Raw genomic sequence first — 12,778 nt, forward strand, 5'->3', positions numbered from 1 at the left:
AGTCTGTGAAATTCACACAAACCCTCCATTTACCGTTCTTTTTCTTTACTACCACCATATTTGCTAACCATTCCGAGAAGAATACTTCTCTTATCACTCCTGCTTCCTTCAGCCTCTAGACTTCCAAGTTTACCGCGTCAACATGCTCCTTCGATGCTCTTCTCGGTTTTTGCTTTTTCGAGGGGGAATGATGGGTCCACGTTAAGCTTATGGACAATGAACTCGGGATCTACGCCGGGCACTTCATACAAACTCCAAGCAAAAACATCCACATTCTGCAAAAGGAATAACAACATCTCTACCTTCTCTCAGTCATTCATGCTCGTGCCTATCTGGAAATACCTATCAGTGTCTGGAAAGATTCTAACCTTCAAAACCTCCTCGGCACCATCCACCCCTATTTCTCCTCGGGGCTTCTATAATTGCTATAAAGTTTCTCTTTCGATGGTTACTGCTTGTCCAACCTGTTCGCCCTTCCACCTGACTGTGGCGACAAGACACTGCCTAGCCACTCGTTGGTTCCCTCATATCACGGCGACTCCATACTCGGTGGGAAATTTAACTTTCATGTGTAGGGTGGACGGAACAGCCTTCATTGCATGAATCCACGGTCTTCCCAGGATTGCAGTGTACGGCGAGAACGATCTGACTACTATGAAGGTCACCATTATTTCCTTGCCTTCCATGTCCACCGAGAGAGAAATCTGACCTTCGGGGATCACGACTCTTTCGTCAAACAAGACCAGCGGCGTATCATATTTCTCCAAGTCCTGGCTCTTCAATCCGAGCCCCTCGAACAAATCTGGGTACATTACGTCAACTCCGCTTCCCTGGTCTATCATCACTCTTTTCACCAAGAACCCGTTTATCCGTGTTGTTACTACCAACGCATCATCATGAAGTTGGATCGTCCCCTCCAAGTCTTCCTCGTCAAAAGAGATTGTCAGCCAACCAACTTTCATCCTTTTCTTGGGTGATTCTCCCTCCGCACAGGCCACTGTCAATACTCCCTTAGTTGTTGCCGCATCTCTCGGGGCAGCGTGGATGACTTCGATCACTCCCAGTGGTGGTGGGAGGGGATTCCTTTTCTGCTGAACACCCTGGCCGGCATCTCGGTCTACGAAATCCACTACAAACTCTTTCAGATACCCTGCCTTTACTAGCTGCCCCAGATGATCTTTTAATACCTGACACTACTCGGTGGTATGCCCTTTATCCCTGTGGTATGTGCAGTATAAGTTTTGATTCCTCCGAGATGGGTCACCCCCCATCTTATTCAACCACCTGAAGAGCGATTTGTTCTTAATCCAATCTAGAATTTTGTGCACCGGCTCTTTGAACGCCACATTAACTCCTTCAATTTGCGCTTCTGATTTCTGCATCCTGAAATCGTTTTTTGGTCTTGCCGGAATAATGCCCTGCCGAGATCTGCCGAGTAATAGGGCCTTCCCCTTATTCTGCAGCCGATCATCTTCCAGACGCTTATATTCCTTAATGCGCCTCATAAGTTGTCTCATATCCTCAGGAGGTCTTTTCGTCAGCGACTCTTGTAGTTCTAAATCCTTGAGGAGCCCCATCCTAAAGGTGCTTGCCGCTATCTTCTCATTTCCCCCACCGATCTCATTGTATAGTTCCCAATACCGACTGGCGTAACTCTGAAGGGTTTCACCAACCCTCATCTTTATGGAAAGTAGCGCATCCACCGGTTACGGCACTCGGCCACATGTCACGAATCTACTGCCGAGCTCTTGGATCTGCTCGGCGAAGTTGCGAATGGAACCTTTTCGTAACCCATTGAACCATCTCAAGGCTGTGGAGCCGAGACTAGAGGGGAATACCTTACACATCAGCGCATCATTGTGTGCATGCAAGGACATCATGTGGATATAATGACTGACATGCTCCATAGGGTCTGTTTTCCCATCGCAGGAATTGAATGGTGGTCATGTAAATCGACTCGGCATAGGGGCCTGTTCAATTTCATTAGAGAATGGTGACCGAGCAGGCCTTCGTAAGGCCCGGCTCATGGCATCCATGGCAGCATTGTGGGTTCGCTGTTCCCCTGGTGAATCCGAGCCTCGGTCGTCGTATCCGCGCGAACGTAAACGGTTCCGGTGATGACGTGTCTCTTGGGAGTGTGAGTGGTTCCTGCGCTGGCGTGATTCTCGGGAGGGTGACCGATCTTGGAATCGTTGGGGACCGGATTGGCTAGAGCTCTCTTCGCTTCGATTTCCCATGCTATCATCTCTCCTTTGCTGGTGGTTTCGCTCCCTTCCCTGGCGCCGACCCCTTACTTCCAACTCTAGATCCATTACCAATCTGTGCAACCGCTCCAGCCCTCGGTCCCTATCATCACGCTGCTCATGTCTCGAGACACCCGACATCGTTCGGTGAGTCTGGTCTAATCCCTCTCCCAGGCTAGATTCTTCTTCTCCTCTCAGACGCTCCCTATCCTCACGCCCTTTCTGTCTTCTTTCCCACCATGTGGAATCCCGAGAATATCCTATCGAACCGCTCTGGGCGTGCCCTCCCGAACGCCCCTCGGACATTTCCCTCGTTTGAGTCTCAATCGAACCACAATTTCGTAGGAGAGCCCCACGATGGGCGCCAATTGTGCACACCGGAAATGAGACTATTGGGCTTAACCTCACTTGGGCTCATAACTTATTTATAAGGTGGGCTTTAGGATTTCCTACTTTGGGTCGTTCTCGGCACAGAGACTCAAACTAATATCCTCTCTCCCTTCCTGAATAACTGTTTTTCCCTCTTTTTCTAAACCCCTATTTCTTCCCCAACTTCTCATATTTATAGCTCTAAGTTAGTAGGGAGATCATGATTACTGTCATTGTTAGTACAATTGAAGGTCCAATATTATTTGTTGTAAGTGGACGTTTAGGTGAGAGTGGAATGTAGCGATTATGGCTTTGGAACTTGGTTCCAACTCAGGTTAATATGCTCGGTAGTGATGTTTCTTGAACTGCCAAGCACCCTATGGTACGTCTGGACAAGACTTCCTTACTTGTTCGGGAAATTTATGCCGAGCATCGGTTAGGGGTCGAGGCTCAAAATTCGTAGTTTGTGAAGGTAGTTTCAAGCAGAATTTAAAGTAATGGGGCCGTGCCATTGGGCCTGAACCCAGGACCCAATTGAGTCTGGGAACCTCGGTGTCGTACAATTAGGTTGTTTGTACTTTTGTTCTTTTGTGGTCTTTCAATATATAAATGAATTTCATATTATATATATAAAATATATAAGACAACAAACTCTCAGAAGTTCTAAACTCTAAACAAGTTTTGGTTTTTACAAATATCTAACCTTATCTTGTTATTTTCTTATTCTTACAAATTCTTTGGTTGATCGTGATTTGGAGCTAGCCATAGGGATCAAAGTATTCCATCAATTCACACAATATATTTAACATAAAGGCTCTTATATGTTTGCTTTTGATGAACTTTTTTTTTTTTTTTTTTATAATAATTATATTTGCAATTAACATTAATTATGAAAATCTTTAATCAATTCTCCCAACATATTCACACATAAAGCCACCTTCAATTCTAAAGTATTTGAAGCCCCCACCCTTTTCATTAGTGTTTCTATATTCTTTGAGTTGGTGTTAACCTTTAAACACCACATTTTCAGAAACAAAAATTTTTTTAGGTATTTGTTCACGTGTTTGAAGTGTCCACCTTTTTCTTTCACTACTTGTGTTAATTAACTGTGATACCCTCTATTTATTAAATAATGGTGAATGCCTTATAAATTTAATTAATTGTTATGTTCACATAAAAGATATATTAAAACCAAAGTTAACAACAAACATTAATTGACACGACAATCTCCAAAACATGATTAACAAAAATACTAGTAAAAGGACGTGTGCACTAGGATAAAGTTAAAATTATCATCATGCTTTGAATTTGTTTTAAGAATAAAACTTAAAATGTAAGACATAGAAAGAAGATTAAGATGCAAAGATTTTCATATGTGCTCAAGTGATTTATTTTTCTAACATGTAAATTTTATCTTTTTATGTTTATATATATATATATATATATTACTAAATGAATCCGAACATATAGTTTTTGTTGTCTCACATATTCACATACGAATGCTACTTTTAGGTATGTCTCCTGTTTGCAAAGATCATACCATTTTCTTTCAGTTGTAAGAACACTTAAAATATGCATTTTACTAATTATTAGTCAATATTTATTAATAAATTTCTGTTGAATGCATTTTAAATTCATATAAGAGCTATATTAAAACCAACCTTGAGAGCTTAAGATACCACAAAGTACAAACAACAAAATTTTATTCAAACTCTAAAACACAATTGTAGGGACACAGTTTTGAAGCCCAAACCCCTATTTTGTGAGTCTCGGTCCAAAGAGCCCAATACAATGAATTTTTTGTAGAGTATGGATCAAAGAACTAGGTTTTAGTAAGTTAAATGGGGTATTGCATGGAATAAAGTAACACATGAACAAGAACAAAAGCCATTATATTGAAAGACCACACGATCTGATAGAGCTAAACACTTAGTTTGTATATACGAATCAATGCCGTGGGGTCCTTTGCATGCTACAGTTCTCTCTCCTCCTTTTCCAGTCCCCCTCTTATTGGGGCTTTTACACATTATATAGGCATTTTCCTGTCATCTGGGCTATACACTTGTCGATCATCCAAACCTCCACTTGAGCATCTGTCCCATCAGACACCTCTTTCAGTTCTTTGTGAGTTGCGGTAGCCAAGGTAGCACTGTTCAGGGGTCTTCTCCACATTAATGCGACCAGGAAAGTAGCTGTCGTGCATTCAATGTGGCAGTGACAGCTTTTGCTTAGATATTTTGTGTTTCCTTCCTTTTCACGTATTTAAGGGATGGGCTTTAGTGCCTGGGATGTTCTTTTGCTCCAGATTTTCAGTGTCCGAGGAGAAATTCCTCCTCGGACCTGTTTTCTTTGTTTCCAGTGATGTTTAACGTGGGTTGCTTAAGCCACGTTAACTCTTCGGATGGGCTGGTGTCCTCGGACAGGTCCAAGGCCCAACCTGTTATTTTGGGCCATAGTCCCCACAACAATCATCAAATATACCACTAAAAGGTTATGCACACTAGGATAAAGTTGAATTATTCATTTCTTGCATTGAATTCATTTTAACTCGAATACTATAATTGTAAAGCATAGAAGGAAAATTAAGAGACATATTGTCTATGTGTGCTCAAGAATTTTTAATTTCTAATAAGTAAATTTATGTAGTTATCTACTTATCTTTTCTACTTAAGTTACTAAATGAATCCTAACATGTAATTTATAATTCCTATAGAATTTCAAAAATCTTAAAGGGTGATGAGTACAAATAATAAAGAACTATGTGACTATATTTTGAATACAATATTTAAACAAAAAAAAAAAATCATAAACATAAATATTTATTTTTTCTTAAGCTTGAACCTATGAATAAATGTTAATTTTTCTTCAAGTATAAAGATAAAGTTGATTACAGTTTACCCCTTGTGGTTAGGCCCAATTTCATGTTGCCTATTTGTGGTTTGAAAAGTCTCACTTAAACTATTAGAGGTTAGCTATGGTATGGAAATATTGTCCACATTATCACTTTCATCGTTATAGATATAAAAAGTTTTTTTTTTTTTTTTTTAAAAAAAAAGAAGAAGAAGAGAAAAGAAGATCTGAAAGGGTTATTTGGAAAGTTATAGAAATTGCTTCTGTTTTGGCTCAAGAACACTAAAGAAAAAAAACCCTAGAAATAAATCTAAGCTATATCTCATTTCTCTCTCATTCTTTTACTACGGTAATACAGTTGAATGCTGGCTAGGACCCACTTAACCCAATTTCAGAATAGCGATGCTAGATTGTAGTATGTAGGTTACTATAAAATTATAAGGTACTTAAAAAGTAACATTTCCTCTTCTTATCTAACCAAAGGTCATATAGAACATAGTTACGGGAAATTATTATGTACTTCCAGAATACCATAAATGTGTATTCTCTCCTCTCACATGAATGGTGGGTTCCACTAATTAAATTCATGGTAGGACCCACCATTTATGTGAGAGGGGGAAGTACGCATTTATGGTACTCCGAGAGTACCTAATAACTTTCCCATAGTTACAACCTTTTTCTTTTTCTTTCCTTTATGGTTGTTGGAGTGGTTGAATGAGGAAGAATTAAAAATTACTAGTGGGAATTGGGCAAGAAAGTAGGGCACAAGAATGGATAGTTTTACTGGGTTATATAGCATAGAATTTCTCTTTCTCTCTCTCTCTGATATGATTTTGAGATTATATTTTTCTCTTTTTTTTTTTTTTTTTTTTGGTTCTAATCTCTAACCGTCTTTGATTTATAAAATCTTATTATATATTTTTGGTTTCAATTTTAGATCAATGACAGGGTTTTGTAATTTTTATTTAATTCTTTAAATTACATTTTACTACTCTAGACTATACCCCAAATTACATTTTGTACCTTAAACTTTCAAAATGCACGATTAGTGCCCTAAAAGAGGTAGCTAGCTTTAGGTCCACACCATGTTTTAGATTTAATTCATTAATTTATAGCTTCTAAAAAAAATTAATTCATTGAAATATACCATTCAAGTATAAACTAGGGCCGACTCAAGGTATTGTGGGGCCTAATGTGACAACTTTAAGTGAGGTCTATTCTTATACTTTGAATATTAATAGATTATTTATTTAACTTTTGTTTTTTTTTTTCCATTTAAAATCTATTTTTTTGGAAAAAAAAAATTACAAATTAAAACGAACCCATTGCATTATTCAATGACTATACAACTAAAATAAACACTATTTATTGAATGAAGTAACCGAATACTAAAAAATTATGATTGAAAATTTTAATGAAGTTATATATTTGATATTTCTAAATAGAATTTGAGTATAAATTTATTTACTAGTGTAAGATTAATGAGTTCTTTTAACATTTATGTGTGAGAGATTAAATGATTGACCCATCCAATGAAAATTTTTTCTTTAACTGGTTTTTCTTTGATAAAAAACAACTACTTTCTATTTATAGGTGAATATTTAGGGCTTAATTAATACTTCTATTGATACAAGAATATCTCTATTGGTAAAAATTTAGGGGTCTTTTTTTATTGGGGGCCTTAGGCAGTTGCCTATTTGACTCACTCATTGAGCTGGCATTGGTTTAAAGTAGTCTTAGACTCTTAGTATTGTTAGGTTTGCGTCAACTTCGTTAAGTAGTGGTTAAAGGGCCTTAGAGATCTATGAGCTATATTATGAGGGATGTTGTGGTGGCTTTTGGATTGATAACTATTGCAACTTACTTCAATAATATTGGATTGTTTGGCACCTGTATGGATTGCATAATTGATCGTGTCTTGGACTCTCTTTGTTTTTGGCTGCACTATGTTTCATTTGTTTTTGGGATGAATTAGACAAATACTCTGTTTTGATATTTATATATATATATATATATATATATATATACACAGAGAGACATTATAATATGTCTCATAATCATAAGAAGTTTGCATCATAAGAAGTTATTGTAGGATATAGAAACTCTTTCACTTTCTATAAAAGTTTTCTCACTTAACTCACTTGTAATTTTCTCACTAGTAACAATATCTTAGAAGAAGGAAGCATAATCAAGACTCAAGACAAGATCAACTTTCTTGGGTCATGCTAATGAGTGCCCTTAGGGTACTTGTTAACAATCAATTTTAGGAAAGTTTTGACATCACTTTTATGAGAAATGAAAAAAGCTATCAAAACATTAATTGTTTTTTTTTTTTCTTTTTCCATAAAAACTTTCTTTAACTGGATTTTTAACTAGTGTCCTAAAAGCACTCGTTAGTATTTCCCAATTTTCTTTTATCGGAAAACAATGTATAACTATTCTATTGGAGGTGTAAACTGATATTTTCACGAAATTTATAGAGAATTAAATTTTTATTTGATTTATCCAATTAGGTCTCTCTCTTTATCGGCTAATTCTCCATATCTTACCTTAGTATAAAATGAGAATAATTGAAATAAATGTTTATCGAATAGAATCTAATTGTTTTAGGCAACCAAATTAATATATATATATATATATTTTTTTTTTTTGCATCAACAAGTTTGTTGACATGAAAAGATGCAATACAATATGCGGCGTTGACGTTATATTTGTTGATGGCTTGACACAAAAAGATGTAATACAATATGTGTAATGCGTCAACTTAAATAATGCCGTTATATAAGCTTTTTGTGTCAAAAAAAATATTGACACAAAAACTTATTAATTATTGGAAAAAAATTTACTTTTTTTGTTAACTTTTTAAGTTGGGGTGAAGATTTAAGGTATGATGATTTACTTCATTTCTATGCGGCAACTATTTGGTTGACACACCCAAAGAAAATTGCGTCTATTTTTTATCTTCAGTGCCAATTTTTAGTTAATGCTAAAATTCGGTTTTCTTTGTAGTGATTAGGGAACTCTTGTCACTCATCACTAGTACCCACATCTTTTAAGAGATGTTTGATTGAGGTTCAATTAATAAAAAAATTGTTTAAAACAATTATTATTTCTTCTCCGGAGAAAATGGGCAAATGCCCCTTTCAAAAAAAAAAAAAAATCAGCATTTTGCCCCCCTTTCCCAAACTAATTAGGAAAATGCCCCTCTTTTGAAACTCGATTTTTTCAAAATCAAGTTATAAAAAAAAAAAAAAAAAAAAAAAAAAAAAAAAAAAAAAAAAAAAATTTGGAGCCCTATAGTGGCGTTTTAAGAAACCTATAATGACGTTTTAAATACCTATAGTGGCGTTTTGTAACTCGATCTCTGTGAAGTTGAGTTACATGCAATTTTTTTTTTCTTTTTTTTTTGCCTATAACTCAATTTCAAGGAGCTCAAGTTTTAAAATGCCACTATATGTCCTTAAAATGTCACTATAGGCTCCTTAAAAACAGCACTATAGGGTTTAACTCGATTTTGATCGAGTTTCAAAAAAGGGGCATTTCCCTAATTAATTTGGGAAATGGGGCAAAATGCTGGATTATTTTTTCAAAAAGGGCAAAGGCCAATTTTTTCATTTCTTATCCTGTGATTGTGAATCATACAAGAGTTTTAATTTTCTTATATGAAGACTAAGGGCTTGTTAGGTTTAAAAAAATGGTCACTCATCACTCATCACTCATCACCCATCACTCATCACTTAAAATACCCCAATTTCTTACACTCACCTGTTTGGCACATATTTTCAGTTTCCCATCACTCAATTTTTTTTACTTTTTGGGGACCCATGCCTGAGCACCTGTCATAAATTATGTTAGCTTACCCGCCTCACCCTTACTCTCTTCATTTCATTTTCTTCCCCTTCAGTACCCACAGATGTTCATTTCAAAACCCACAAATACCCAAACCTCCAAACCAACTAGGACTCAGCCCAGCCGTCGGAGACACCGCCCAAAAATCTCTAGAGATACCACCAAAATCCAACACAAAATCCGCTCATCCTCCTTCTTGAAGATCTCTCCAACTGTCGTGCTCATCATGAGCCTCTGCTTCATCGGCTTCGTCACCGCACTCCACGTCTTCGGCAAGCTCTACCGCCGATCTGCCGCCGCTGCCGCTTAATTTTCTGCTCTCGGTTTCGGATTCGGAGCTCTTTGATCGCTGTTCTAGATTCACACTGATCTTCAGTTCTTTGACTCGGTAACTGAATGCTTCGTTTTCCTTTTCCCTTTTTTTTTTGGCTTTGTAAATTTTTGTCGACGCTGTACTTTCTTCGTTTTTGTTAATTTCGGATTCTTCGGGTTTTATTTTTTTATTTTTCCCGAACCCACTGACCTCTGTAAGTTACTGTTTTAATTTTCATAATTTTGCACATGTGGGTTAGAAAGATATCCAATCTGGGTTGTATGCATATGGGTTTTTGGAATCTGGGTTCTTGGTCTACTGTGGGATTGGTTTTTTTGGTTTTTGTTTTTTAAGGTTTTGTAAAATAAAATTTAGGGAGCGGTGGACTGGTGGCGGGTGAAGTCATCGGCGGCTTCTTCAGCTTCAAAAAATTTTGATCTTGCCAAGGAGATACAGAGAACTCTGCAAATCCGGTGGAGGGTAGTCTTTGGTTGCTGGGTTTCATTCTTCACAGTTGCTGGGTTTTTGAAGAAATGTTGGTTTGTTGCTGGGAGAAGGAGAAAGGGGAAAGAGAAAGTCATTGGTGCTGAGGACTTGATGTAGACATGTCCCTGACGTGGGTCCCACAAAGGGGCCACAATCTTAGCAATATTACAAACTTGCCACTAAGTGATGGAAAATGAGTTATGAAAACAGGTGGAATGTGTTTTCACTTTTCCTCTTCATCACTCATTTTTTTGAGTCACAAAATCACCAAAACTGAGTCATGGATCATGAGTGATATCATCCAAACAACTGCTCTTCCGTGGGCCCCATCAGTTTTGGATCATGAGTGATGAAAATAGGATCATATCACTCAAAACTCACTGCATCCAAAAATGCTCTAAGATTCATTTCTAGGATTTTCTTTTAGTGTATAATGGAGAAAATGATGAGGTAGGTAATGGTTGCATAACAGAGACTTCAGGTGGGTAAAATAACACTTTTTAAAACACTGATAGGTAATGGCTGCTAATTTTTATTATTTTATTTATTTATTTATTTTTCATTCAGTCTATGAACCCAAAAACATTTTATACTCACACAGTAGCATCCATAAAGATTTCATTAAATTCCTCATGAATGTTAAGTAAAAGAGCCAAAAAGAGTTTTTCATAACATTTTATTTTATTAAAATTGTTATTTCTCCTTTGAGTTTGTCCAAAGGCAAATTAATAAGAAAAAGACAAAGGCGAAAGTTCCATATACATGAAAGTACAAGGCTTAGTTGCCAAAAAAATTCTCACTGACTTATTTTTCAGCATCTCAAATAGAAACCCATAAAAACAACAACTATCGCGCAAATAGGTTTTTCAGTTTTTTCAAGTTTTATTTTTGTTAAGTTTTTGGATTGGACAGTAGTCAATTGGGTGAGGCTGATTGGAGTAGAGGAGACTTAAGGTTTTGAAAGAGAGGGACCCAACAACAAAATTAGAAAAACATATTCACTAGAAAAAAAAAAAAAAAAAAAAAAAAAAAAAAAAAAAAAAAAAAAAAAAAAAAAAATTCTTAGGACCAATATAGGAGACTTAACGCATGAAATGCATGATCTTTATGTATAGTATACCTGTTAAAACTGATACAATTTGCTCAAGGCTTAAGGAATTATCTGCTGGGACTAGTGCAGGGCAGCAATCCAATGGTGGAGCAGGCCAACGAAGCAAAGAGATAGTTGGTGGCTATACTGATGCTAGTACAAGCACAGTAGCATCATCACTAGCAGACAAGGACAGCCACAACAATAAACAATTGTGGAGCAAACATGCAGCAGAAGCATCAAATACAAAGCACCAGTGGGCTTGCAGGGATGTGCTAGAAACCATTGAGGCAATACTTTATCATGAAGGAGTCCTTCTAGTGCCACATAAAGTGGCACAGAAAAAGCCACAATTCGCCCATGTGGCGAGTTGTAGTTGGTGGAGGGGTACCACCACCACCCCTCCAACAACCATAACTCGCCACATGGGCGAGTTGTGGCTTTTTTTGTGCCACTTTATGTGGCACAAGACTTTTCCTATCACGAAATCTTTATACATAGTTTTGGAGACTATGATACACGTGGCTTGTAATAATTAAGTTGTCATGTATATAATGAAATACTATTGTACAATTAACATAGTCTTTGACATGTATATATAGAATAGCCTTACTGTATTGGAATCAATTGCTTGTATTAATTCATTTTTCTGATTCAATAAAACTCTGATCTTCTATTTAGAGAGAGAATTCCAGATTTTATAATACCAAAAATTTAGGAACAAATTATTATAGCTCCAAACTGGTTTAGAGTTAAGATATCAATATCATTACTTTTAATACAATGAATTTCAACATATAGTGTCTGCTCTATACTTTTATGATGATTGCTGTTTATCACCAAATCAAAAGATATCAATTAGGTGTTTGTATATGCAGTTGAATCCTTCATCTCTTATTTTAAGAATACCTTAATCTCTTGTGATTAAAAAAAAGACTTTTATAGTTAAGCTAGGTTAACAAGAACTAGCTACTACTACTGTCACAATATTTATTTCATTTTATGAAATGTTTGCACTATGTGATATAATATTTAGATTATATTATTAAACTTTTATTGAAAAATGTATATATAAAATGGAGTCTGGAGATAAAATAAAAAAAAATAGCACAGTTGCCCACTATACAGTCTATACTATAACGACTAAAAAGTCAAAGGCTCAAAATAATTTACTATCGCATAATTTATTCGCATGAATCAAAAACAAATATTATACTAAACGAGTGAAATTTGAAAAAGGAAAAACAAAATATCGCCGTTGCCGGGGATCGAACCCGGGTCACCCGCGTGACAGGCGGGAATACTCACCACTATACTACAACGACTTCTGTGTTAGGGGTGTAACGATAAATATTATTTTAACAGAAATGATATTATTTTAATATCATTTTAGTTTTCTTCAATTTTTGTCAAATACTACAATCAATGTAGCTGATAACAATGTTGCCACTTGTCAGGCTGTCCTGAGCTGGAATTCTTAGACCCGTTCGAGCTCTCTTGTTTTAACCGTTTGGATAATACCACAGCAAGTCTGAAAAGATTGGCAATCAGACAGTTTTTACCTAGCTAGGTAATTTT

General features: G+C 36.3%; 1 protein-coding gene and 1 non-coding gene across 2 annotated transcripts; both read right to left on the minus strand.

Moving 5' to 3' along the window:
- Nucleotides 1-524: 524 nt before the first annotated feature.
- Nucleotides 525-1,679, minus strand: LOC126728671 (uncharacterized). Its single transcript, XM_050434463.1, has 2 exons — nt 1,329-1,679; nt 525-1,163 (listed from the first exon to the last, which is right to left on the minus strand). Exons 1-2 carry the CDS (start codon nt 1,677-1,679, stop codon nt 525-527), a joined length of 990 nt encoding a protein of 329 aa, XP_050290420.1.
- Nucleotides 1,680-12,453: 10,774 nt separating this feature from the next.
- On the minus strand, nt 12,454-12,525 carry TRNAD-GUC (transfer RNA aspartic acid (anticodon GUC)). The gene has a single exon. It is a non-coding gene; the product is annotated as a tRNA-Asp (tRNA).
- Nucleotides 12,526-12,778: the final 253 nt, after the last annotated feature.

The sequence above is a fragment of the Quercus robur genome, chromosome 5 (genome assembly GCF_932294415.1).
Source record: "Quercus robur chromosome 5, dhQueRobu3.1, whole genome shotgun sequence".
NCBI lineage: Eukaryota > Viridiplantae > Streptophyta > Magnoliopsida > Fagales > Fagaceae > Quercus > Quercus robur.

Coding starts and splice junctions, on each gene's coding strand:
- LOC126728671 (XM_050434463.1), bottom strand. CDS start 1,679: ATGAGGGTTGGTGAAACCCTTCAGAGTTACGCCAGTCGGTATTGGGAA. Junction 1,164..1,328: donor ATGTGGCGTTCAAAGAGCCG/GTGCACAAAATT, acceptor CATCTGGGGCAG/CTAGTAAAGGCAGGGTATCT.